Source organism: Platichthys flesus, chromosome 20 (assembly GCF_949316205.1).
Source record: "Platichthys flesus chromosome 20, fPlaFle2.1, whole genome shotgun sequence".
NCBI classification, from domain to species: Eukaryota; Metazoa; Chordata; class Actinopteri; order Pleuronectiformes; family Pleuronectidae; genus Platichthys; species Platichthys flesus.
In genome coordinates this window covers 3407614-3434929 of record NC_084964.1, presented here as the reverse complement: position 1 = coordinate 3434929, position 27316 = coordinate 3407614, and the positions used below count along the sequence as shown (strand labels likewise).

At 41.4% G+C, this 27316-nt stretch overlaps 1 protein-coding gene across 6 annotated transcripts in view; it reads right to left on the bottom strand.

The window, feature by feature from the left end:
* The window catches only part of LOC133931621 (rho GTPase-activating protein 23-like), a 63160-nt gene that overhangs the window by 30640 nt on the left and 5204 nt on the right, over window positions 1–27316 (bottom strand). For 5 of the 6 annotated variants that reach the window (XM_062378532.1, XM_062378537.1, XM_062378534.1 and 2 more), the window contains exon 1: window positions 11210–11404. The exons of the other annotated variant lie outside the window; for it this stretch is intronic. In XM_062378532.1, the coding sequence (XP_062234516.1) occupies window positions 11210–11263 (54 nt within the window). In that variant the 5' untranslated portion in view covers window positions 11264–11404. Of the gene's footprint in view, window positions 1–11209; window positions 11405–27316 lie in introns of those variants that run through there. 6 annotated transcript variants of the gene reach the window in all.

Genomic DNA, 27316 nt, shown 5'->3' with positions numbered 1-27316 from the left:
CAGAAGTGGAAGAAGAGGCCGTGTGTTTAAACATCTTGTCCTGTTAAAGTGCTCTTGAACATGATGCGTGACAGATTTAATGTTGCGTAGAAACATAAACCACATACAGCTACAGAGGGAAGTACGTTAATATGATCACAGGCGTAAATGAGCACTCAGTCAAATGCAAAACGCACTAACTGACCTATTTTTAGTCAACTGTGAAAATGGTTCCGAGCTAAAAATAAACACATTCATTTGGCTTTTCTTTGATTATTTTTCATTCTAGATGAAGCTGCTGTCACTAGGCTGGTCTGAGTTACTGCTCATCCAGCCCAAATACACAGTATATGATTTCCAATATCCATTAAGTGCTCCACTTCACAGTTGACAACACAGCATGTAGGGGGTCCAGGGATTTCCTGAGATTTTATTTCTTTGATTGACATTCTGGACATTTCTAACAGAATTTCTGTCATGGATTAATTAACTAATTGGGACAACTCTAGATTCAATGAGCAAATTAATATTCCAGTTGGGGTAGATGTCGGGAGGATCTCCGGAAAGAAGTTTTCTTAGGAAGTTGAATCTCTCTTCCAAATTGTCATATGCTCCCTTTAGTCTAATGTACATGAGAATGCTGCACCGTGGAGCTGTGAAGACCTGGAGCTGAGGAGACCTTGGGCAGAATCCAATACATATGCAAAACCTCTGGAATATAAGAAATGTGAATTGGAGGATATTCTTAATCATGCCCTTGAAAAAAAGGGCTGAGAAAATGTCTTCAGAAGGGCTCCCACCCCACAAGACGTGTTGGTTCATTTAGCTTCCAATCACCATTGACCAATACAAATAAGTCGTATTAAATAGATGACTTGCAAACTTCAACACTTCTATGTGGTGTACTGTTTTGAAAAGGTTTGTGAATTCTGTGGGAAGACCAAAGAGGAGTCTCAAAGACAGACTTGTCTTGTAAAACTGTTCCACATAAAAAATCCTTGGCTGTTCATTACGATCAAGCGTTCCCTCTTCTTTGAAAGTGGCTGCCCTTGAAGTTCAACCTCACCACATGAGAGGTGGTGACAGGCTATTGGTGCCACTGATCCTCCAGTACTGAACAATAAAGTAGACTGCATTTCTACCACTTTTACTCTAATATCTATAGGATGCTCATGGGTTTATCTTGGCAATATTAAAAACTATATGGTGTGTCTGTATTCATCTGGTGCTTTTTCTAGTCTTTGTGACTAAGCATCTAAGCACTTTTTGCCATTTGCCCATTCAGACATATATTCATGCATTACATCTATGTGCAGCAATTTCTCTATCGTGGATCAATCACTCACAACCATCTATTAGGGGTTCAGTATCTTGAATACAGCTACCTCCTGAGCCACAGCTGTCTATAAACTGTTCATCGAACAGATTATAGACCATGGCAAAACTTGATTTGCTTATAGTATTCACACATGCAGCCAATTCAGTTTTACAATGGATTTGTTTGATCTTGTTTTTATTAACACTCTGTAGGCATCAGATAACTCATTGTCATACTGAGATGTATTAATCTGCACTCGAGCACCAAAATAATTCCCTTTTCTGATATTATAGTATTAATTAGAATGTGTTCCTTTAGTTTCAGCATTATGTATGGTATGTACGTGACTAATATAATGCCTTGAAGTTGTGAAAATTCAAAGCGTCGCAGGCTGTTGGGCTTCAGTATGACAGAAGCCAGTCGGTGATGAGCGACAGACATTGACACAGGGCTGGGAAGTAAATACAGACCTCCAAAGATCCCTCATTGTTGTTCTCTAAAAACTGACCTGAACTTGGTCCTCAGCACAGAGTGTTCAACTGCACTGACCCGAGACCAGCTGGGGTAGATGTATAAAACCATTGTTCCCAGTTAGACAATGTCTCTGTGCGTCTGAAACGGCAATGGGGCAATACTGTTTGGGCGTTTATGTTTCAAAGAATGCAGCACTATCAGAAAGGAAGGATATAACAGCAGAGGATAGCACACTGACACACACACTAGTAACAAGGGCTCCGAAAGTATTAGGCTTCTATAACATGTCTGACACACTAAATGGTGCTATGTTCCTGACCCAAAACAACAAAAGACCTTGTGGGTAAAGTCTACAATTAAAAACCTCAGAAACAATCAAACATTGATCTGAGGACATTTCTAAGACATAGCCCCCCAAAACCTGAAAAAACTGAATTTACTGATAAGGGCCAAGACTATTTCACCTTTCACACACTGGTGACAACTGCATCGGGAGCTGAGGATCAAACCGGGGAACCTCCTGATAACTACACAACTATAGGGCAAAAGTTTTCTTCCTCTGGTCCTGTGTTACTTGATCCACTGATGGTTGCACCAAAACAAAAGATGGTGTCTTCCTAAAAGAAAACTACTGTGCAACAATCTGCTGGTGGAGAGAATTTTAAAACGAGTGGTTGCAATCATCGTCTGCAAGTCAGAAAACATTTGTGAAAACATCAAGGACCCTGGACATGTGACCCACTGAACAACAGACCAACACCCCACATGCATCTGCTATGTAGAGGTCAAGGGTCATCAAACAGGAGTCCGAGAACAGACAGTGACAGATCCAGGAGTCCAGTTGCAATCAGAAATATTCCACCCCCTCACCTCAATAGAAATTATAGTGATGTGGATGACAGATAATGACAATAAATGACAAAAAAAACTCATCAAACAACAAAAGATATTTATTGATGCGTATTTTAGTTATTTGACAACAGAAGTTGACTTAACTTTGAAGTTCAAATGAAAAATGTAACTCTTTCAACACATGTGCATGTGCAGTATTATTCAATCCCCCAGCTTCAGTACTTTGTGGCGCATCCTCTAGCTTTTATAACTTCTAAAGAAAAATTTCGGTAAGTGCCGACAAGCTTCTTACAACTCTCGATTGGAATCTTTGCCCATTTTTCAAGTGCAAAAGCCTCTAGATCAGTGATGTTTGATGGCTTCAATGCTGCAACTGCCTTCTTTAAATCCCACCAAAGATTTTCAGTCAAATTTGAATCTGGTGACTGTGAATGCAACTCCAGGACGTTCCAGGATTTTTCTCAACCAAGCTTTGGTGGACTTGGAGATTTTGCTTTGGATCATTGTCTTGCTGGAAAGTCCAATGATCACCAAGGTTCAATTTGTCAACAGAAGGAATCACATTCCTCTTTAAAATGGCCTGGTATTTCTGTGAATCCATGATGCCATGTACACAATAAAGATTGCTAGTTCCTGCCGCAGAAAAACAGCCCAACATCATCTTTGACCAAACTCCATGCTGGACTATGGGGATGGTATTCTTCTGGTCATAAGCCTCTCCTTTCACACGCCAGACACACCACTGGTCCATACGTCCAAACAGTTCCAGTTTGGTTTCATCAGTCCATAGAACTGTCACCCAAAACACTGTAGCCTTATCCAAATTCCTCCTGGCATATTCTAGTCGACTTTTGATGTTGCTTGTGGTCAAGAGCTGAGTGCGTCTTGGAGTCCGGCCATTAAGTCCTTTATTATTCATTGCACGTCTTATAGTTGCCACTGCAGCACTTGTACCAGCCTTCATCAGGTCATCCTGTAGGTGTCTTGCAGTCACACAGGGGTTTATCTTTGTTGTTCTGACTAAGTTGCTGAGGGTCCTTGATGAAATGCTGGGCTTTCTTCCATGGCCAGGCATGTTTGAAGCTGCTCCATCAGTTGTAAACTTCCTTATAATGTTCCCAATTGTGTCTCTTGGAATATAATTTTTTGGGGAATTCTTCTTCTACCTAAGGCCTTTCAGGTGTGATGAAATAATCTCCTCTCTCAGCTTTTGGTTAAGCTCCTTTGTCTTTCCCATGATTGCAACTCACCTTGAATACCTTCATGGGTAGTATTTATATATGCATCACAGCTGAAGCAAATGAAGGATCAGTATAGAGTTCCCAAAGGCTTAATAATGTTTCAACTCAACTTTAGGACAAAAAAAACTGTCAGACAGCTTTAAAAACAACAATATTATATAGGGGTTGAATAATTGTGACATGGCTATCTTAACAAAATATATTGCTACACACAAATACTACATCATGCATTTTTCGTGTTGATTTTCTTTATCACTCAACTCATAAAGAAGGCATCCGAAGCAGAATCTTGATCAAAGAACAAGATTCTGTCTACTTTAATTGATAAATCCTTAAAATCTTTGGGGGGTTGAATATTTCTGATTGCAACTGTAAATCTCTGAACAGACAAGTGTCAGCTGTGAACCATGGATATGATTCATTATATACAATATTTTGGGAATAAAGGGATGAGATTCTGTAACTTCATCCACCCCATTGTTACATTCATTCATTCATGCTATCGTGTGCTGTATGACAGAGGCTGTTATGGGCAAATTCTTACTGACAACACGATGAGCTCACTTCCCTGCCCTTGTTTTGAATGTGGTTTGGATGCATTACTTGTTCTGCCTTCCACTGACCTGGCAAGTCAGACAAGCGCTCAGTCTATTTTGGGATCTGTGTTTCACTCACAAACACGGAGAAATGAAAAAATAAGTGGGAGGCAGATGGAGCTATCGTGTTTGATGTTGCCCATCCCTTCAACACAGAATGAATTCAACAGAGCCACTGAATTCCTCTACTTCTACCCCAGTGTTTGTTAACAGTGTACTTTCCTATTTTTACACTGAAGAAAGAATTTTGTTTAAGAGTCGAACCCTTAGAAATGATGAGAATATATATCGCACTACGCTGTTTGGAACTGCTTCCTTTTTGGCAAGGTGTCTGATGTCAGATTGTAGTGATGATGATGAAAGGGTCGTTGGATAAAGTAGTGGAAATTTTAGCAACACTAGGGATGTTACAAAATTTGATTTTCCCTGAACAGTTATTGCAGCCAAAATAATTTACAATAGGGATATTATAACTAAACCCAGTTTGAAAAATAATAATAAGTTCTCAAACAGTCAATGTTGACTTAAAAATAATATTTGATTGTGTGGCCAAAATACTACAAAATACTAAAAGTGACTAGCATCGATGAGCTAGCTCATTGATGGTCAGAGCAATCATTGATTTTTCACATTTATGTATTATTATTATTATCATTACTATTATTATTATCATTGAGTGGTCTCAACCTTACTGTTTTAAGTAAATGTTGTGATTTGGTGCAATACAAATAAACTCAAATATGTGTTGTTTTTGACCCCGTCCCCAGCAGTCCAGTACATGGCTCAGCTTATGTGCCAGTACTCCTCCCTGCCTCTCCAAACTGGGAGCGCGTAAAAGAGAAATCTGCTGCGGCCCCCAATTTAAATCAAGCTATCCTTTTAAACAGGAGGATGAAAATCTCTTTGGGACAGAGCAGTGCTGTGTACCTGGTCACGGCAGCGCAGGACAGCAGCTGGGTACCCACATGGGACCAAACTACCCCCCCCCCTTCCTCCAGCTGGAGCTTTCTGGATTGGGACAGTGAAAGAGGGCAAGTGTACAGCCATTCACACATAAACACACACAAAGTCAACAGCAGTTTGATGCACCAGGTGCACCAGATGTCTCCAGAGCACAGCTAGTCCTTTTTTTAAATTGTCTGCTTTTATTCTGAAAAAGGGAATTTGATATTGCTCTTTTTAACAATCACGCTCAGTTTTCTATGTAGGACTTCCCCCTGCTTTTGTTTCCCTTCTGTCTTTCTTTTTTCTACTCTTTCTGGTCACACATAAAAACATTTCTTTCTCTATCTCATGTCTCTATGACTCCAGAGGCTCTTACATTACATATCATTACATTACATTACATTGACTTACATTCGTTTCCAGGAAACCTAAATTATACTGCTTGCCTTAAACCATGTCTTCATCTTAAAATGTTATGATGAATAGTTATGGGGAATTGTTTCCATAAGAAAGCCAAGTCGTCATTATCTGTCTAAGAATATTTAGTTCTCAGCAATATGTGAAATACCAGGAACACACACACACACACACACGTCAACCATCAACTATCAGAACATTAAACATTGATGCCTCATGTCCGACCCTTCAACCTTGACCAACACAGCATCTTCCCACATCATTCCTCTCTTTCTCTCTCTCTCTCTCTGTCTCTGTAGCGTACACACACACACACACACACACACACACACACACACACACACAAACACATACACACATACACACATAAAGAGTACACACAGCTTAACAGAGCTCCATTGTCACATATTTCACAGCAAGTTTCAGCCCATCTACCCCCTAACCCCCACCCCAACACATTCACACACACACTCCCTCTGCCATACAGTACAGAGCCAAGCCTCTCATTCCCAAGCTGAAAAAAACACAACAATGAGTGTTCCCCATCTGCAGTGGGCTATTTGCTCCCTGTCACTTATGACCAGCCCCTCCCCTTTAAACACACACACACACACACACACACAAAAACACATACACACTCTGTCAATGCTTGTTAGTACTGGGACACTTCATGATTGTAATTAGGGAAGTCACTCAGTGAGCACATTTATTTTCTGCTGATAGAACTTCTCCCACTACTAGCAGATATAGAGGACCTATGCTATCCAACCATCCAGTCTGTATACCTGGGGCTTGAGCCTCTCCCAGCATCCGCTGATGTCCACAGACAGACAGACAGACACACACACACACACACACACACACACAAACACACACACACACACACACACTCACAAAATATGTCATATTCAAGTTTATAAATATGTGTATGTCTTAAGAATGTGGGAGTAAAAGAACATGTATACTCAACACAGCAGAGCTCAACTGGACCTGATTAATATATATATATATGATTAAGAAATGCTGATACACTTACAGCATACAGAAACAACAAGTATATAAATCAGCTGTTAATCATTATATGATGACTTATATTGATAAGTTATTGCTGTATATCCATTATAAATTGATATCCCAGTATGTAATTCAACCTCACAATTACCAGTATTATCCCACTGCAGCACTCACAGTCTAATGTCTAATGTAGCAAACTGAGTCATCTCCGCTACACTTTTCCATTAGAACAATAATAAATCATGCGAGAGCACTTTGCAGACTTTTATAGAGCTCCTCGAATTCCATCCGTTACAAGCGTTGGCACAGACCCTCCTTTGCTGACTCCACCTTAACTGTCTCCAAATTCGCTATAGGGTAGATGACAATGGACAGAGGCTGTCCACTGTAGGAGTTACAGTTTTTTTCGATTGCATAAACACTAAATTCAAAAGTTTTACACAATTATCCAACCTTACACTCAAGGAGCAGAACATGGGCCCAGATCTGCACCACTATAAGCACAATGTCAGCTTCACACTTTTCACACACAGTGATCTGCGAAACACTAAACACACTTGTATACATTAGACACAGAAGGATATCATGATGTAACTTCCTTGCAATTCCTAAGTACTGACTGTCAAATGACCACCCCTATGGGCCAATTGGTTAAACACAGCCATCAGGTGTTCAAACACATGATTGCTTAATTGTAGACACACAAATCAGGTTTAAGCACTATACAAATGCATCAGCTGAGTTCACCTGTTTTCAACCAAAATGGAGCTTGTGCTCAAAAAAGAAGAAGAGTGATGGTGAGAGGGGGAATCCACGGAAGAGGAGAAGGCTGCGGCTGCAGCATTAGTAATGATGTTGTGTGTGATGTTGCATACTGCACACATAACTTTCATAATGTAAATGTTCTGTATTCCAGACCTATGCTGAACTACACAATCTTGTCTTTCACTGTATTTCTGAGAGTTTTATAGATGGATGCTGAGGTAATCAAATGAATTAATTTACATAGATGATGCAGGGTTCAACCTGACAAAGGCAAGGAGGAGAGGCCACGGGGCTATAATCCATGTCCCAGGACAACGTGGGGGTAACATCACCTTTTGTGCTGCCACTACACAGAATGGGGTCCTCCTCTATCACGCCAATATGAGCCCTTACAACACACCTCACTTTCTCAAATGTTTGGACCGATTGCACATCATCGTCACAGCAGTAAACCACATGCACCAGATGCAATCCATTGTCATCAGGGACAATGAGTCATTCCACCGCTCTGCTCTGGTCCAGAACTGGTTTCAACACCATCCACAGTTTACAGTACCATACCTTCCACCATACTCTCCGTCTCTAAACCCAATCAAAGAGTTTTTCTCGGAATGGCGTGGAGGGTTTATGATTTCCGGCCCCAGGCTCAGGTACCCCTCATTGAAACTGTACTGGATACAGAATGTTTGGCTTGTCTGATATTTGTCGAGCTTACAGTGTTATGCACACTCCTGTAGTAGCATGAAAACTGGGACATGTTTTGTTGTGATTCTCCATGTTGACATGTTGACTGATTTGGGGATATGGAGAGAAATAAATTCAATTTTCATGGGACTGCAGCATTGGTCTTGTGTAGTGTTTGGTGACTTTATTGTATATTTGCACTTTCTCATAGTACTTCACTTATAGAACTCTATTCACTGAAAATGGAATTGCTAAAAGTTTTTAAGGTTAGCAACAGCAGTGTGTAACTGGCTCAAACAGAATTAAGTCATATGAAGCGTGTGTGTTTCATATGGCAAAAAAATATGGTTTTGATAAATAAGTGTAAAGTTTTTACAAGAGTGTTTCATTGTGAAAAGGTGTTCTGCTGATTTGGTGTGTGGTTGTGCTGATTGTGTTTAGTGTTTAAAACACCGGGCCCTGTTTTGAAAATCGTGCTTAAGCAATCGAAAAAAACTGTAATAGCATGTCCTGCAGGGATCAATCAAGGAAGATTCGGTCTAGCTTTACAGCTCAATGATGGAGAAGCTTAGACAAAGTTCTCATGACTGTGCTCCATCGATACGTCTTTACAGAATCTATCTGAAACAAAACAAACTGGCCTTTCCTTTGTGTCCTAGCAGCTGGGAGGGAGATATCCCGCTGTTTAGTTCATATGATCACATGAACAGAAACTCATTACCGTGCACTGTTCGGGCTGAGGGAAAAGTTTGGACGCCTGGTAATGGACATATAAGGCAAGAGAAGCCTGCTCCACTGAACAGAGAGAATGGGGTTGGGGGTTGGGGACATACATAACCCACACATTTTGAAATAGTTGAAGATCGGCCAGAATAATGGTTGACAATAACAGCAGCTTTTTAATAGCTATAATGCAGCAGAATAATCCTCCTCCAAACTCCTCATTAACTGTCTCCCCACTGCCAGGGCCACGAACGACGACGACACTGCCGGCTGATGTGCTCAGCATGGGGTCACACAGAGAGTCAAACATTGTGTGTCCTCTGCTTTCAAATGTGTGTTGCCAGGTGCTTCATTATGTTTGTGAGGTTCCACCCTTTACACTGCAACTTTTTCAAACATTTATTGCACGTCCCGTGAAATACAACCACACTTTCCTCTGCATTTTGTCGTTGTGTTTACTCGAATTGAGGTAGCTACTTAGTAACTGTAGGCTAACATTGCGTGTTGCCAGAGCCAAGTAAAGAGTGTGTTACCACCAGAGTAACACTATGTTTGTGATTGATGTTTATGTTGACTGTAAGCAGAGCAACTATTTCAGTACGTCGCTCTGGCACCGAAATGAGGCACTGAAATCTGTGTTGGGATCGTTTTAGTGGGTTTCAGTACACAACCCTGGTTAAAACACTGGATTTTTACCCTTGGTAATATAAACGATGCACAGATTGGAAAGTACAAGGCAATTTGATCCAATATTGAGTACTTTACAAGCCAAAACATCGGTATAACCCCCCTAGTGGCTGGCTGCAGTATAGCTCATAAATCCCTCTTCATTCCCAGGTCTAAAGAAAGTCAAATACAATGATACAATGTTTTGTATAAGTTGGTTTTCATTATTTATCTAATGGTATAACGGGTCTAAAATGTCATGACTGACAGCGATTGGTTAAGCGAATTTATTGGCAGGATGTTTATTACACGGCTTCACACCATGATCACTACAGCACAGACTCTGGCTCCATATGAGATGCTCCATTTTAACTGTCCAGGTAGCATCGAATGCTGTCTCAAAATAAGCTTCTGTAATGAAAAAGATGACAATTCTTAAAAAAGGTTTGGAAAAGAGATCAGACTAGCTTTCCATCCGTCCATGATAATCACCTCAAAAGTCTGACTCTTACAGATCATAACTTTGTATTCCACCACTGACGGCAATGACAGAGTGATCTGAGGTTATTGCTCATATAGGCTCAGTTGACAGAACAATGTGATATGTGATCATCACAGTGATGCATTAAAAGCCTGCATCCATAGGCCTTGATCAGTTCTCGTTCCGATGCCTCGCGTGACTGTTGAGCGTAGGAAGATATTTCTGAACTACCGTCATTTTTCAATGAATTTTTCTGCACTGAACACTGAGGACCACATTGTGCCCTCTATCACAGGCTGTGTGTATGTGGGCTGTCATATGGAAATGCATGCATTCCAGTCTCCCTGCTCACCCACCCATATCTCATCTCTGCCATTCCTGGAGGAAACAGTGGACATATTATTCAGTTATTTGCCGGACGCAGCCTGTGACCTGCCGCTGAAAAGGGAATTTGTTTGACTATTGAAGCAGGTTATTAAACAGTGTTTGATTTTGCCGCTGATGAAGCACTGCTGCTTTCAAACCGTCGTTATTTATTCATGGTTTTACATTAGGTGGTGGAACAGCCTGCCGCTTGAACTTGAAGCTGGAGTTGGACAAGTTACATAAGACACAAATGAGGTTTAACCCTGTTGGGCTTCTACCCTCACCGTGCACCTGCAGAGTGCTGCAGGGGGATTCGGCTCTTTGATTGGGTGACTAATGAGAACATCTCTAAAAACAAAAGGCCTGAGCATGTTGAGTGTTCCTAGAGGAGGCAGCTGTCAGCAGCGAGGTTACAGTATATGACTGACACAGTTACCTGACACTTCCCCTGTGGCCCTGACAATGGGTGTGAGGGTTAAAGAAAACATGTAGCGTCCTGCTGAAACTGCCTGTCACCTCAACACGACTCCTTCATTACAGACAAACACACAGAATAGATTGGAGCTCAGGTCAAAGTGAAGCTGAGGACCGAGCCAGCGCAGGAAAAAGTTCACCCGACAGGAGGAGACGTAGAAGTGCGGCAGAAAGAAAAGAGAGTGGAACAGAGGGATCCCTCCCGTTAACTTACTTCAGTGTCTGAGTGAGGTGGGATCCCAACAAGGCAGAAAGCAACTCCATTCATTGGGTTGTGAGCGTGTGTGAGCGTGTGCGCGTCCAAAGAAACGGGTCAGACCCGCGCTGCGCTCTCCATCCCGCGCACGTGTCCCTTCTCTCCTGCTCTCCGGTGAACGGCTTCAGAGTTGACCGCGGACAGAACACCACACACCGGACTCAGCCCTGCTCTGATCCCCCTCTCTCTGCACAGTGGACCGTCCCGTCCCGCTACAGTCACACCCCATACTACCGGAAATACAGCGGGCTCGGTTTCAAAATAAAGGCGCATTATGCTTTCGGATGTAACGAGTTTAACTAACTGGACATGATTTTCTTAAAATGACATCGTTTTGAATTTGAACCAATAAATTACTTTTTGATATGATAGTACTGATCAATACACTTGAATCATCTAAATTGGACATTCAAAATTATTTGAGAAACCAATATCAATATATAACCAATGTATATTCCTCACGAAGTTATTATTGTTATTATTATTATTATTATTATTATTATTATTATATTACAATATTATAATTGGTAGTAGTAGTAGTAGTAGTAGTAGTAGTAGTAATAGTAGTAGTAGTGGTACTGTTATTATTATTCTCTATATTTTTTTAAGTCTTAACCTACTATGTAAAGGGCCTCAAGATAATATGTATTATGAGTTTGCACTATACAAAATAGTGAAATTAAATATTAATAAAATTGTATCATTATTATTACATGGGAATGAAACCATACAGAACAAATATAAGAAAATAACATGAAAGAATATATAGGCAAACAACAGCTGTTAAATCCAACAGTAGAACAGTGATTCACCTTGTCACTTGTATTTACAAACACTTATGGCCCGTGTGTAGTTATTTTTAAATAAAGCTTTTGTTTCGAAGATGGTGCATGAGTTTCATATAAACCAACACATCAGGAGGTGAGAGGATGTGTGTGGTCAGAGCTGTGCACACTGACATTTAGCAGGCTGCAGGACCTTTAACAGAATGCTCACTTGTATTTCTGCTGCTGATTGTTTAACACTGGGCTATGTTTCATGTGGACATGCATGGGCTGCTCTCTGGGCTGGACCTCTGACATGACATGAATCCGATGCACAGCTCAAGAGCATTTCACTTGCATGTGCACTGCCATCAATCCTTCATCCTGTCGTCAATCCTTCATTGGCAATAAACTGCATTCCCCCCCCACACACACACACTTCCCCTTCAACTACACCTACCACAGACTGTGCAGTTCCCTTGACTAAGGGCAGAGGTTTACTGCATGATGACATTTCTGACACCCTTACGAAGCAAAAACAAAACTAACAAAAATAATACAATTAACTCAGGATGCATTGCCAAATGCGTAAAAGACATAGACTAATGTCTCCAAGTTCCAAGTTTTTGGAGATAAGAGTCTAGAGCCAGATTTGCTGAGGAGGTCATGTCTTAAAAACGGCTTCAATAAGTGACTCAAAGCCCTTCAAATTAGAAGTCCTTTATGTGTACTGTATAAAGCCAATCACAATCACATAATGATTTGACGCTATACAAATAAAATTGAATTGAATTGAATTCAAGTAAACCAACGATACAATTTGTTTGGTTCGAACAATGACCGTTGGACATGGGAGACTATTCATAACAGTGCCTCAGGATGAAAGCACCTCAGCTGATTTTTTGCTTTAACCATAAAAAGTTAATAAGGCATTTTTCCAGTTTATAAACCACTCAGAGTGCTCTACACTACAAGCTCTGTGATCTGCTAAACCTGTGTGAGCAGTACTCATTTAGTTCAAATAGAGCAGTGTACATTAAATGGAACCAGCATGCTTTGTATGATGGCTGTCTGGTTATGGAGGAGGTTATGTTTTCACCCATTACTGTTTGCCCTGACACTGCCTGACCCTCTATGGACACTTGTCATTGTAATTTCACTTTTGCAAGTAAACGTTGTCATCATCACTATAGCTGAGAGATTTAAAAGAACTGTGGCGCTGTGTCTGCTGTCTAAGCTTCCGTCTGCCGGCAAAGGTTCTGATCTACTGGTGGAACATGTGTTCAAACTTCATGGGGACACGACTTCTAACCAAGGTCCCCAGGTTATCTCCCAGGTATGAATAATAACTTTGCATTAAAGTGGTGAGTCTAGTTTCAAAGAATTTCCCCTTGCCTCAACCACAAGCCTAAATCTGTCCAAATAAACCCCTATTGATTATGACTGACTCAAAACATAGTAAGAAAACGAATTATTATCATGTGAATTACATTTTCACAGCCTATATAGTTTCAGATTCATCAGTAACAGTGGAACTACATATCAAATAAAACACATCAACCCAATGAAATACATTGTTTGAGAATATCTTTTGCAGACATGTTCAATTTGAATATTCAGTTTGTTTGCCTATTTAATTTGAGCAGCATAATTTTGCTTTATAAAACTGTTCGATTAAAACTTTATAAAGGAATTAAAAAATATAAAAATAAAAATAATAATAACAACCTTGCCTCCAGGGGCCAGATTTTGAGAAATCTCAGCAAAGCATCTTTTGCATGACATTTTCTCTCAGCTGACTCTTGATGATCACTTGCTGTTTAATTGAGCATTTAAATGTTTCCAATAAGAATCAATCGCAATGGATACAAGACAGATGAAAGCTGATTATTACTGTTTATTTTCTTTGTTGTTTTAACTATTTTAAACTTGTTTGTATCACATTTTTATCAATCTCCCTCTCTCTCCTTCTACTGTGTTATGGTATTTAGAGTGAGAATACTTATGACCGGAAGAGTGCATGTGTGCTGATGGTCAGTGGAGCGAGATGCAGCCCAATGCTGATGTTGGCCGACAGTGCCCCCAGGACAGAGGAAAGATGACGCACAAACATATACATACATGTACACACGCACAAACGCACACACACACACACACACACACACACACACACACACACACACACAGTCATTGTGTAATAACAGAACATGAAATGATTAGGGAAAAAGAGAAGAGAGAAAGAGGCTGATACTAGCTACACACTCGTACACCCTCTGCTGGCCTTCCGCTGCTCATACACACACACACACACACACACATACACAAACACACACACACACACACACGCACACACTAGTTCCCTGCATTATAACATGAGCACTATATGCAAACAACTCAGACCACACCTATCTTAAAATGTATCTAATTTTCCATCAAGTGAGGCCTCTAGGACCACATTATGCCATGATGACACACACACACACACACACGTACACACACACGCACATACATCCGCACTCACACACTCACACACATAGGCTTACCAAATCATTTTACCTAACCTTAACCTTGACCAATTCATGCACAAGCCTAACCTTAACCAGGACCTCAGAAGACCATGACATTAACTGACAAGATCATTGTATATGCTGGAATAGGAAGAGGTGACCAAAATTCACCAGTTCACCATGCAGGGCACGAGGATGTTAAAAATTAACAGAAGAGTAAGTCTTTTTACCAAATGAAAATGTTTCTTGCTCGCTTACATCACTCTTACATCACGTTATGGATCACAGGACGTGATGTAAGCACTTCATCAGCCAACATCATCCGGTGTCATGATGTCTGATCTGGATCTTAGATGCTTTTTCTTTTTTTCTTTAAAGAGCATGGTTTTGTCCTACAGACCACACTGTGACATAATCCACAGCAAGTGTTGAATTAGTTATGCAGGTCACTGATGGTTTTTACAAGGCAACTTTCTATAGCCAGTAATCTAACTGTGCAGCAAGAACAATCATAAGAAAATATTGTGTGGAAACTAATATATAAATGTACACATTGACTGTTCTCAGAGTCTGGGTGGGTGTGGTCAGAAGTTCAATCCCCAGCTCCTACAGTCTTAATGACAATGTGTCCTTGGGCAAGATATAACCCCAAACTGCCCCTGATAGAAAAGGGGCAGCATATAGTATGAATCTGTGTGTGATTGGGTGACTGTTGCAAAACCTTTGAGTGATAGATAATACAAGAAAAGTGTTAAATAAAATACAGTCCCTGTATATGCTAACACACAACTAGGTAAAAAATCTGTTTAATAAGCTTTAAAAATGCTTAATAAGTGTAAGCATTTTTATTTACTGAGAATGTTTGTGAATTCCTGCTCTGATGGTCCCCTGTTCGTCTTTGTTTGATTTGAAATGTTCCCCCAAAATGTTGATTGGAGATTTATTGGAATTACTTAATCAGATTTTGCATCAGAAGAGATTAGCGATCTCAAAACATCCCTGAACAAAGAGTTTTCAACATTTTCTTACATCCAAACCCCACTGTTGACGACACTGAGACCCTCTGGTGTTTACCCTAACACCCCTGTGCTCCAATAAAAACAAGGCTGCTGAGGATTTAATCCACACATTGGGTTGGAAAGTGATGATTGCTGAGATGCAGAAAGAGGAGGAGGTGTGTGTGTGTGTGTGTGTGTGTGTGTGTGTGTGCGTGTGTGAGTGTGTGTGAGTGCATATGTGGAGGCACTAATCTGGCATTGTTCTGAAAAGAGTTTCACCCCCACTCCAGGGGGCCTGTGGAGACACAACCTCCATGTCCTCCTATCATCCCCCTGTCCTCATGTATCTCATGCCCCTCCCCCCTCAGTTAACCTTCTGTCCTCCTCCATCCTCCCCTCACCTCCTGCCACAGAGACTGTACAGTCATAAATCTGCCCACAACAGTGGCTGGTGCCAGTGTGGGGATTTCGGAGAGGTGGATTTATGTATTTATCTTTTATTGCAACATTGTGGAATCTAATAAGATTGGTTTCAGTGATATTTCACCTTTTTAAACCAAATGTATTTGTGTTGATGCTGGAGTTTATTTTGTCTAAACTTCCAGCAGATGGTGACTTTGACTCTTGCCCGTCCTTTCACCAACTGGAGAATCAGAACAGCAGGAAAGTCCCATTTTCTTGTGACTATGAGGCAAGAGGAAATCAGATGAGCAACTGCAAAGCAAAGGGGTGATGGTTAGTTTACAAGTGATGCCACAGAACAAAACAACAAAATGTGTTTTCAGGTCTATGAGGCAGTTAGGGAGTTAAGTTGTTGGTTTGAAACCCTAACTGTGAAGCAACATAGACACTTTTGCCCAGAGTGCGCTCCTCATCTTCACAGCGATTTACTACTGGCCAGGATCTAGTCACAATAATTGAACTGGTTTCACATAGTGAGGAGAAAAAAAATACTGAAGTTACATGTGTTCCTTCAAACATACTTTAATAATTTAAAAACTATTATAAACTATGTCTCCTGCTGTGCTGATTTGACTTTGATTGATTGATTGATTCAGAGGTGGTCTTGCACATATGTGACGACATTCCTTTCCTGAGTCACTAATAATGTTTCATAACAATCCAAAGGTTTTTTCTTTTCTATTTCTTTACACTTCTTAGTCTTTCATAAACATTCGTTTATTCGTGATCACCAACACAGTGTTAACATTGACAACCAACTTCTATTTTTGTACTATTGGAAATGAGAAAAAAATCCTTCCTTGCCCTGCTTCTCTCTCTCTCTTTCCTTCCCTCACACACACACACACACACATGCACACACACATAAGCATGCATGCACACATTGCCAACCAAGATGGATGTTAACACCAGGTCACTAAATGGAGTGCATTCCTCTGCCAAGGCCCAACAGCCCCTTTATGAAACCACATTTAATTCCATTCTTCCGGATTTTTATTTGGATAAATAAAGTGATTAAAAAGATCCTGGACCCGTCTCTTTGTCTATATCCATGCCAAACTTTAATAGGTTCTTCCTTGGCCCATGCCCCAGTCTTTCCACCAAGTTTCAATAACATCAGTTAAGTCGTTTTTGTGTTATTTTGTAACAAACAAACAAACAAACGGAAATAACATCCTCCTTTGCAAAGGCAATGAGCAAATGCGTCTGTTGGTCATTTGGAAAAACAATGAATTCAATAAAACACTATAAAAAAGAGACCATAAAATAGGTTTGAAATTCTCTTTCAATCTGTGGATATAGTTATTTTAAAATTAAAGTTAAATACAACATCTGTCTGTGTTCTGTTATTCTGTGGCCTGGCAAGACAGCAGAGAGGCTGGTGACTGTGAGACTGCATGTATGTGTGTGTGTGTGTGTGTGTGTGTGTGTGTGTGTGTGTGTGTGTGTGTGTGTGTGTGTGTCGTGTGTGTGTGTGTGTGTGTGTGTGTGTGTGTTTTGTGTGTTTTGTGTGTCTGTGTGTGTGTGCCTGTGTGCTTGATGTTGGGGGAGGGTGGGGAGCACACCCATCTGTCTGTTTACAACAGCACTAGGAGATTTTAGCTAAATATCTAATCCATGTAATCCTCCGTGAAGCCATGGATAGAGCACGCAGTGATGCAAGAAGGCCAGTAGGGGGCCGAGCTGACCATTAGATGCTGTAGAATGGGAATGACTCTTCTATTCCTCACAAAGAGTAATAAAGTGGGGTTTGATGTAAGTAAGAGTTTGCTCAGATTAACACGTGCATACACTATTAAAAGGCTGCACACTAGGTCCACTCGTGTCTCCACGGATGAGCTGTCCTGCCCCGATCACAAGTAAATTGCTGATTGAATTAGGGCTCTATAGCTTCAGAGAGAGACTCAATAATCACCTCACATCAGTGTCACTCGCCAGCAGCCACAGTGCAACCACACACTTCCATCTCTGGACTTCATGTACTCTGTGGAGTTGGAAGCAAATGACAAGTTTCACCAAAGTTTACTGAAGTTACACAAGGTAACAATTTTGTATCCCAGCACTCGTCTGCAACCACGAAGAGAGACACTGCAATCCAAAAGAAAAATCTGTCCTCCAGCCAGCAGTAAGTGAGCTTTCTGTTCAGTGAACACTGGACTACTTTGCCCTCCTTCCACTTAAGTCTGGCTCCTGGGTATGTATTAGCAGTGTGTGTTTTTTGAAATAACAAAGACGGCTGTGATGGATGATGTTATTGCAACAAACAAACTAAGAATTACGATCAAATCTATTAGGTCCTCTACCTCTGCTGAGCTTTTTATCATCTATAAAAATCTTGCAGCACATTGTTCTGTCTCATAATGTTACTGTACAGTTAACTCTGACAACTCTCACCTCTTGTAAAGCCACTGTATCTACCTGCTCAGCAGCAAGCAGCAGGTCAACATGGTGGAACGTTTAACTGCTTCAGAGACAGATTTAAACACAGAGCTAAAGGAGCAGGAGAAACATCCCAGACACCACCTGTAACATGAATCATGATACAGCACCACCAGCATTCATGATTTGGCAACTAAGAAATTGCTTAGAATTTAACGGTGACTTCTAGTGCTGCATCTAAGCCTGACATAATCAGTGATAACTGTTTCAGGTTGTTTTAAGTTGTGAAACAACCTAATTGTACAATACACTACAATACTCTGAGAATTGAATAAAATGACAAGAGAAGTATTTTCTGAAACCTGAGCTTCTGGTTCATGCTTGAAATACATATTAAACACGTCTGTAAGACAATTGTCATTGTAAACTTTCATGATCTCTGCAAATTGTCCTTTTTTGGTAGTTGTAATGTATTTAATGTAAAACTGGTAAAGAATGGTGATAGTTAAGTCTTCCTATCAATCTTGATCCCAACACAAACACCTGATGGTGAGATGAGCTGTGAAATCCCCTCTGCTCCATTCATCCGAATGCGGAATATACAGCATTGGATCCTCACAGAGAGCACATGTCAATCTAATATAGTACAGGCCCACTTACAATTACACAAGAGCCTTTGCTGGATTTAAACCCCACAACCACTCACCTTGCTCACATTCACATGCGCACTCTGTCACTTCACCTCGCCTCACACACACACACACACACACACACACACACACACACACACACACACACACACACACACACACACACACTCTTCTCTGGCCTTCACTGCATCCTGACATGCACAATCTCTGGAAGGGTTTGCATTTACGCCCCTGGTGCCAGCTCGGCTTAGTCACCTGACTTAAACCTCATGCAGGTTAAAGGCTGTGCTACTTGGTGCCAGTATATCTAGTCACGTGCAGCCTTCACTTTTAAGATAAGTTAAAAATGGCTGTACTCCATCCTCCATTTGGCTTCAGTATTTGCTGACATCTAGATGGAAATATTCAACATTTTGACCATTCCTTGCCTCGGCTCATTGCTGGCATGGGCAATTTTACTGCAACTAATATAGTTGAACAGTTCAATTAAAAGTAATGAACCAAACAATATTGGTCAACATCAAATAAAAGAGGCCAAGATATCCTGTTTTTAAAAAACATTAGATATCCTATATTACAGTTTTTCTCAGTTGTTAACACACAAAAAGCGAAAATTCGGCAAAATGCAGTACATTCACTTCATGTACCAATCGCTCGACCCAATTTGGCACTACTTCACACTCCCTTATCTGCATTAGACTCTGACTTTCATTCTTTACACTCTGATGTCAATTACACATCAACTTGTTGTCAAAAGACTCTACACACAATGTTCAGTTGTTGCACACCCTTCTCAAGTAAAATCTCAAAGCATCAACCTGCAACACACAAATACTCAAATCTCTAAACATTCAGGTCTGTTGAGCCATTTCACCTCATTTACAAAGTAGAACAGGAGACTGAAATTGTAGATATGGTTCTTGAGAACAACTCTATCACACACTCAGACAAATAAAAACTAGGATCCTGGCTGACCATCCTAAATTTAGAAATGTCCAGACCGTCAGCCTCTCTACATTGGACTCTATTCTTCATAGGACTGCCATGCAGATGAAACAAGTGTTCATGGTCCCATTTGAACGTAACACAGGCATGAAGGAGTTACAGTGAGAGCTTGTGCTTGTAAGTGCCAACATTCAGCACTGACACATGCATGTATTGTACCTGTAATCCAATATTATTCCTTTTCTACAGTGTCTCACTGTAGCCCACTGTGTTGACCTCTCTGTGTCCATACTGTGACTTGCATTCTCATGCTGTCTGTGTCAGCGGATCCAGGAGCATGACACAGCTGCTGAGTTGTACCAGTACATCTTTATTGATGAGGTTGGATTCAACCTGGTGAAGAGGAGGCGATGGGGCAGAAACCTCAATGGCCAGCGGGATATTGTTGAGGTCCCCGGCCAGCATGGTGGGAACATCACAATGTGTGCTGCAATGAATCACCATGGGATTTTGCACCGCCATGCCCACCTAGGGGCCTATAACGCTGCCTGTCTCCTCATCTTCCTGGATGGCCTGCATGACCTGCTGGTACCACCTGGCCAGATAGATGACCCACAGCGGATCCATCACGTTGTCATCAGGGACAATGTGAGCTTCCACAGGGCTGCTCAAGTGCGTGAGTGGTTCCAGGACCACCCACATTTTTCCGTTCTATACCTTCCACCTTATTCTCCTTTCCTGAATCCTATTGAGGAATTATTTTCAGCTTGGAGGTGGAAGGAATATGAATGGAACCCACAGGACCGGGTCTCACTGCTCGTGAGTGTTGAGGCCTGTCAGCATTTTGTGTCTTAAGTTTTCAGTTGCCTGTGTGCAGTTTTGAGAAACCCTTTATTGTTTTGAAAAACGTGTGTTAACAATTGTGAAAAACTGTAATTTTTGTGAAGGCGGGGGGGGGGGGGGGTGAGAAGGCCGGTTTACAGTACTGTACTGTTCTCTGTGTGTACCGAAATAAACCTTTTTATGCTGCACATTTGTGTGCTGTTTTATGTTTGACTATGAAAAAAGTAGGCCTACATTGAAACATTTTACAAAAGGAGAAATGGCTCATTCTCCAGAGTCATGTCATTCATATGGTGTGTTCCATTTTGATGATTGTGTTTTCAATTTTGCACTTCAGTGTGCTGTAAATGCTTGGTAGTGTGCAAGCAAATGCTTAGTTGTGTGTTCTCAATGAATGGTATGTGTGTGTCATTTGAAAAAATGGCTGTGTGTACCAAATGAAAACACGAGTTCCATTTTGTGAACAGGTAAGAGATTTGATGGCAAAGAGTCATCTTGCAAAGGGAGTATCAGGTTTAGCATTTTGTGTGTGAGGTTTTCAGTTTTCTGTGTGCAGTTTTGAGAAAGCCGTTATTGTTTTGAAAAACGTGTGTTAACAATTGTGAAAAACTGTAATAGTACCATCTTTTCATGAGACATGTCAAACTTTCAACACATGCGTTTATTATAAGCTACGACAACCCTGGTGACATTACTATGAAATCATAAGGGCCATTCTCTTAGACCTGACAAAGCTCCTCCAGAGCCTAATGTTTTCACAGGGTGAGTAAACCTAACCATCACAAGGAAATTGAACTTCAAGATACAAGTTCAGAGGAAGCAGGAGGAACCACTTCATTTACACACACACACACACACACACACACACACACACACACACACACAGCTGCCATGTTCTCTCAGGAGGACCCTCAGGGAGATGCACTCTGGAGGAAACCTATTATCAGGTCAGGAGCAAACACACACTCGACTGAAATAACGCTTTCATCGTTCTATTTAAAGCTCTGATTCAGCTGAATGAAGCAGAGCAGAAAACCGACAAACACACACAGACACATGATGGAATGTGTGAGTGTGTGTAATGATGTATGTGTATTACAGGTAGATAGATGTGTATGTGTGTGTGTGTGTTACTGCGCAGATGTTACCATCAGCTGCTGTGTGTGTGAGCCATGGTGCTCATCACACTGATGCTGTCTCACATCAGCCCAGCAGGGCAACAGCACATGTCACACCTCAAGTAAGACAACAGCAGCAAAACCTGATTAGCCTTTCTATCATAACAGATTTCAGCTTATGTGTGTTAATTACAAACATATAGTCTCTGGCATGATATGTTCCTTTGCTCGGCAGCCAAAAATGATATGTTTTGAAGGAAACGCTGAGGGTGACGAGAGGCGAGATGAAAATCAAATCTGAGCACGGTAGAAACAACAGCTGAAAAAAAACTGGGATTGTTTTTCACCGCCACATATCTCACTCATTAAATCAGCCACATGAATTCCACTGTATTGTTTAGTGAAGTTTGTCTAAACCCATGAATTCATGGGCAAACAATGAGGAGCAGCTGCTTAAGCACTGACCGTGTGTGGTGTGTATGTGTGTGTGTGTGTGTGATGACGGCATGACCTGTTTGAAGGTTATGAGTGAATCAGAGGGTTAATTTCCTCTACGTCAGTGAGTGTCACAATGATAGGAGTATAAAGAGGAGTTAGCTCCTTAAACATAATAAGAATTATGTAATGTTATGTATGCAACGGCATTTATGTCAATGATGCCCTCGAAAAATATGTTTGTGTTCGCCGTGTTATTAAAACTGCGAAATGAGCAACTGCATCCGGTGAAAAGGAACACTCTGCCTGCTATGCCAACCTTCGACTGAATGCTCTGGAGAATGTATTGGTGCTCTGCATGCGTCAGAGCAGAGAATCTTCTCCTGTGTTGTTCATGTGTGTGTCCTTTTGAGGACGTGTCTGAAGAAGAGCTAATGTGATGAACCTGAACATGAAACTGTCTTGACAGGGAAGTGATATCAGATGGGTTTGCAGCTTGTCTCTTTAGTTGAAATATCTCATCGTTCCGATCATGTCAGTGATCAAAGTTTCATACTCAAGCACTCATAGAACGTTGAAGACATTAGTGTTCATGTCTTGGTGTTTCACTACACTGAGGTTCCCGAAATAACACTGTAATACTAACCCCCACTGATACTGTTGGTTTCTCGTTGAAAGTAAATTAAATTTCTGTAAAGGCCAGATTGTGAGAGCCTTAAGGAAAAGACTTGGACGCTCTTGCACACAGTCTTCTGTTTTCAGTGCAGCGAGAAGACAGAGGTCAAACCAGGAACTTCTAATTAGAAAGGAGGATCAGCAGTCAAGCAGCAGTGAAATTCATAGCAGCTGAGTTTGTGCTATTTTTAAATATGAAAGTGAACAGCGGCCGGTGCTGTGACTTTTGTCTTGCATAGCGATGTAGCTGAAAATGTCTGGGTGCATGATTCTCTGAGGCGGGAGGCAGAGACAGATCAGGTCAGTGAAACACCAGATGGTTTCTGGCTGACTGAGGACAGATGTGCAGAACAAACTGAAGCCAGTGAGAAACACCAGAGGTCAGAGGTAGAGTGAATAGCTGATATCATGAACCCATGTAGTCTTATTATCCAATATAAAAAAATACAAACGTTCAAAATAGAGGTCAAACCAAATATGCTTTCATTGCATCTAATGTAACTATACATCTCTAGCCACATCACAACGTCCACATTCTCACTTCAAGTTCTACACTTTCACGATGGACAGAGAGGACTGTGGTGGACAGAGGAAATACAATTACTTAATCAGTAAATAAAAGCATATTTTTATTCTGCTAAATATACTAACATTTTAACCTTTAAAGTGGAATCTTTGTTTCCTACAATGCATCTTGAACAGTAATGTACAACCAATGGTCACTAGCTAGCCATGCAATGCTGAGGGGACTAGAGAAGAGAGGTCAGCAGGAACAGCTCAACCTGTCATACGAACATAAATATGAACGGACCAGCTCATCACAGCACAAACTGCAGCAAACTCAAATTAATTTGTACTTTTAAAGATGGTCACTCAATGCACTTTTTTACCAAAAAGTAATAATACTAAGTGTAAAACAAACACTCCATTGATTTCAGACTGATGTATCTGGCCACTGTCCTCCTGTGCTGACAGGTCAAATGGTTGTGAGGACATTGGGAATCAGTGGAGTGTGCAGTAAGAGCCCACAGCCATGCTGGCAGCTCTGTAGCTGCACTTAGCAATAGTGGTTATGTAACATGATGCCACTGACAATGCTGATGTATGTTAACACATTGCCGGCCACATAAACACAACATTAGTTTAGCTTGTTAGAATGCTAACATTAGCAGTGATTACATGGTTTGTGCAGGTACTTGATCCATAGTTTGTGAATAAACATGGATGACATGAGAGGCCCCCAAAAGTGAGGCCAAATCCTTTTGATCACAAGATATCTCAATTTAAGTTTTGAAGTGAACAATCGTGCCATCCCAGGAGCCGAATCTTGAGATAATATAGGTGAAGATAAGATAAGATATAGTCAGATAAGACAATCCATTATTAGTCTCACCATGGGGAAATTTACAATATTACAGCAGCAGAAGTCAAAAATATGCATCAGTAAGTAATGATAAGTAACATGCAAACTTAAGTGTAAAAAAAAAAGTACAGTGTGAGAATATTCATGTACGGTGAATGGATGCACATGAACCGATGTATTGCACTAACACTGAATATTTCATAGTTAGGAGAGTTGAACCAGAGTTAATTAAAGTGCAGTCCATAATGGGTGTGTGTGGTTCTACAGCTGGTTGTACTGCTGCAGGAAGGAAAGACCTGCGATACCTCTCCTTCAGACACTTAGTATGGATTAGTCTATTGCTGGGAGTTGCCCAGTGCTGTGATGGTGTCCTGCAGGGGATGGGACTGATTGTCCATCACACAAAACTGCTTCGCCATCATCCTCCTCCTTTTGCACCACCTCCATTAGGTCAAGGGGTTATCCCAGGACCGAGCTGGCCCTCCTAATCAGTTGGTCCAGTCTCTTCCTGTTAGCAGTTGAAATGCTGCTGCCCCAGCAAACTACTCCAAAGAAGAAGGCCGCGGCCACCACAGAGTTATAAAAGATCTTCAGGCGTGTCCCCTGCACTCCAAAGGACCTCAGTCTCCTTAGTACAGTCTGCTCTGGGCCTTCTTAAAGAGTGTGCTGCATCTGGTCCTCCATCTTCTTCCTGTTGCTGCTCTTCCCCTCCCTGATCCTCCTCCTCAGACTCTTCTGAACAGCTTTCAGCTCCTTCTCTCCCGACCTTAAAGCCCTCTTTTTGACCTTGAGGAGGGCTTTCATGTCCGGATTAATCCATGGCTTGTTGTTGCAGTCCTGGTGGGTACAGTGTTCTCCACACACAAGTTAATGTAATCTCTAATGCAGTTTGTGAGGCTGTCAATGTCCTCCCCATGACAGTTGGCTTGAAACAGTCCTTCAGAGCCTCATCCATCTCTTCTGACCAACTTTTCAGGCTTGTACACAGGCAGGAGATGATCCAGGTTGGGATCAGATCTTCCAAGGAGGTGGGGAGGGGTGTCGAGTTATATGCCTCCTTGATTTTGCCATAGAAAAGTTCCAGTATTTTATCGTCTCCAGTGGGGAATGTGCTGTACCGGGTGAAAATGGGCCGAGTGGAGCAGAGAGAGGCATGGTTAAAGTCCCTAGAGATGAGGAGGGGAGCCTGTGGGTGCTGTGTCTGCAGCCTGCTCACCACAGAGTGCAGGACATCACTGACTGCATCAGCGTTAGCAGAGGGGGGAACATATGCTGTCGCAATAACATGTCTCAATGAGCTGCACAAAGACTTCAGTCTTCCGCAGCTGAATGTGGTCAAACAGTAAGCAGTAATGAAGTGAAATCATTATAATTTGTCACTCCCGCCCCGATCTCTTTTTGCCCCCCCCCTCTCCCCCTCTTTGTCTCGCCCCCCTTGTCCTCCTCCCCTCTGCTCTGCTGAGTGCTGATAAGACTCAGGTCGGCTGCTGGGATCGTGGATCACAGGCCTGACCATGAAAACGGCCCCTCAGTGCTTTTGTGTCTCACTTCATGATGTCTGGACTCGGTAACAGACTTAATCACGCTTACAAGTGCAGGATGTCAATGTGTGACAAAACCATTTAGCAAGGGTTGTGTCTACTCTAAGAAAACACTGACATTGAGCACGGTATTGACCGGTAAATACAAATTGCTCGTCGGGTTAAACTGCAATGTTGGTATGTGTAGAGATGACATCACTGGGCAGATTTGAGCACGGCTCATTTTTTAGTTGTCCTCAGTAAGACCTTTGCGACCATGTGAGTAATACATGGATTTTCTAATATGTTATGGGGGGATGGTTCACTATAGCAACCACTCTGAAAGAGCTTAAATATGATGGTTACACAACTGTTCCTGGTCTCTCTCTCCACTCTCTTCCCCTTCTCTATCATTTTTAAGGTCTCAACCTCCCAATGTAAAGTGTCATAATGTATATTATTGGCACTGTGCAAATACAAATTTGATTGTGTTGAATTTAAGTGCCATGATGATGTAAATGGTAAATGGCTTTGTATTTATATAGCGCTTTTCTAGTCTTGATAACCACTCAAAGGGCTTTACAGTACAGTTTTACATTAACCCATTCACACACACATTCATACCGTGCATCTATTCGCAGCACTTAGTTATTCTATGGGGGGCCATTCGGGGTTCAGCATCTTGCCCAAGGACACTTCGGCATGCAGATGGGTCAGACTGGGGATCGAACTGCCGTCCTTCAGGTTGGAGGACGACCACTCTACCCCTCAGTCACAGCCACCCACAAGTAGTGCCACAAAACACATCTGATTTGACAGGATACCTAACATTGTGAATTTTAAATTCATTGCAGATTTGTAACTGTAAATTCCTTTTGATTTCTTCAGGAAATGATGGCGCAGAAATACAACATCGGACAGAATGACCCAGAACTGAGCGTGGATATAATATCCACAAAACTGGACAAACATGGAAGTCAGACTGGGTGGTGGGCCACTATCTCTGAACCAGTGTGTGTGTTTCAGCTGCATAGAGAGGTCATCTATCTCACAAGTATATGATGATGCTGACGCAGCACAGCTGTCTACACACAGGCACCATTATCAAACATTTTCATGTAAAAAAAAAGTACTGCTTGTGAGGATATCTCCAGGTGAACCACATTTGGCCCTTATCAGTAAAAGCAGAATGAACAAAAATATATTATATCATTCTTATTTTGATTGAGAGATTTAATTTGTCGTCAACTTGTCATTATGTGGCTTAAATGACATCATGATGATATTATCCTTAAAAAGCTGTATAATACATTTGTTGTCTGATTACGATGAATACAGAGTGTGCAGTCATGGTTCTTGTTTCACTTGTCGCTCCCTTGTTTAGGATTCCAGCCTTTTATCATCAT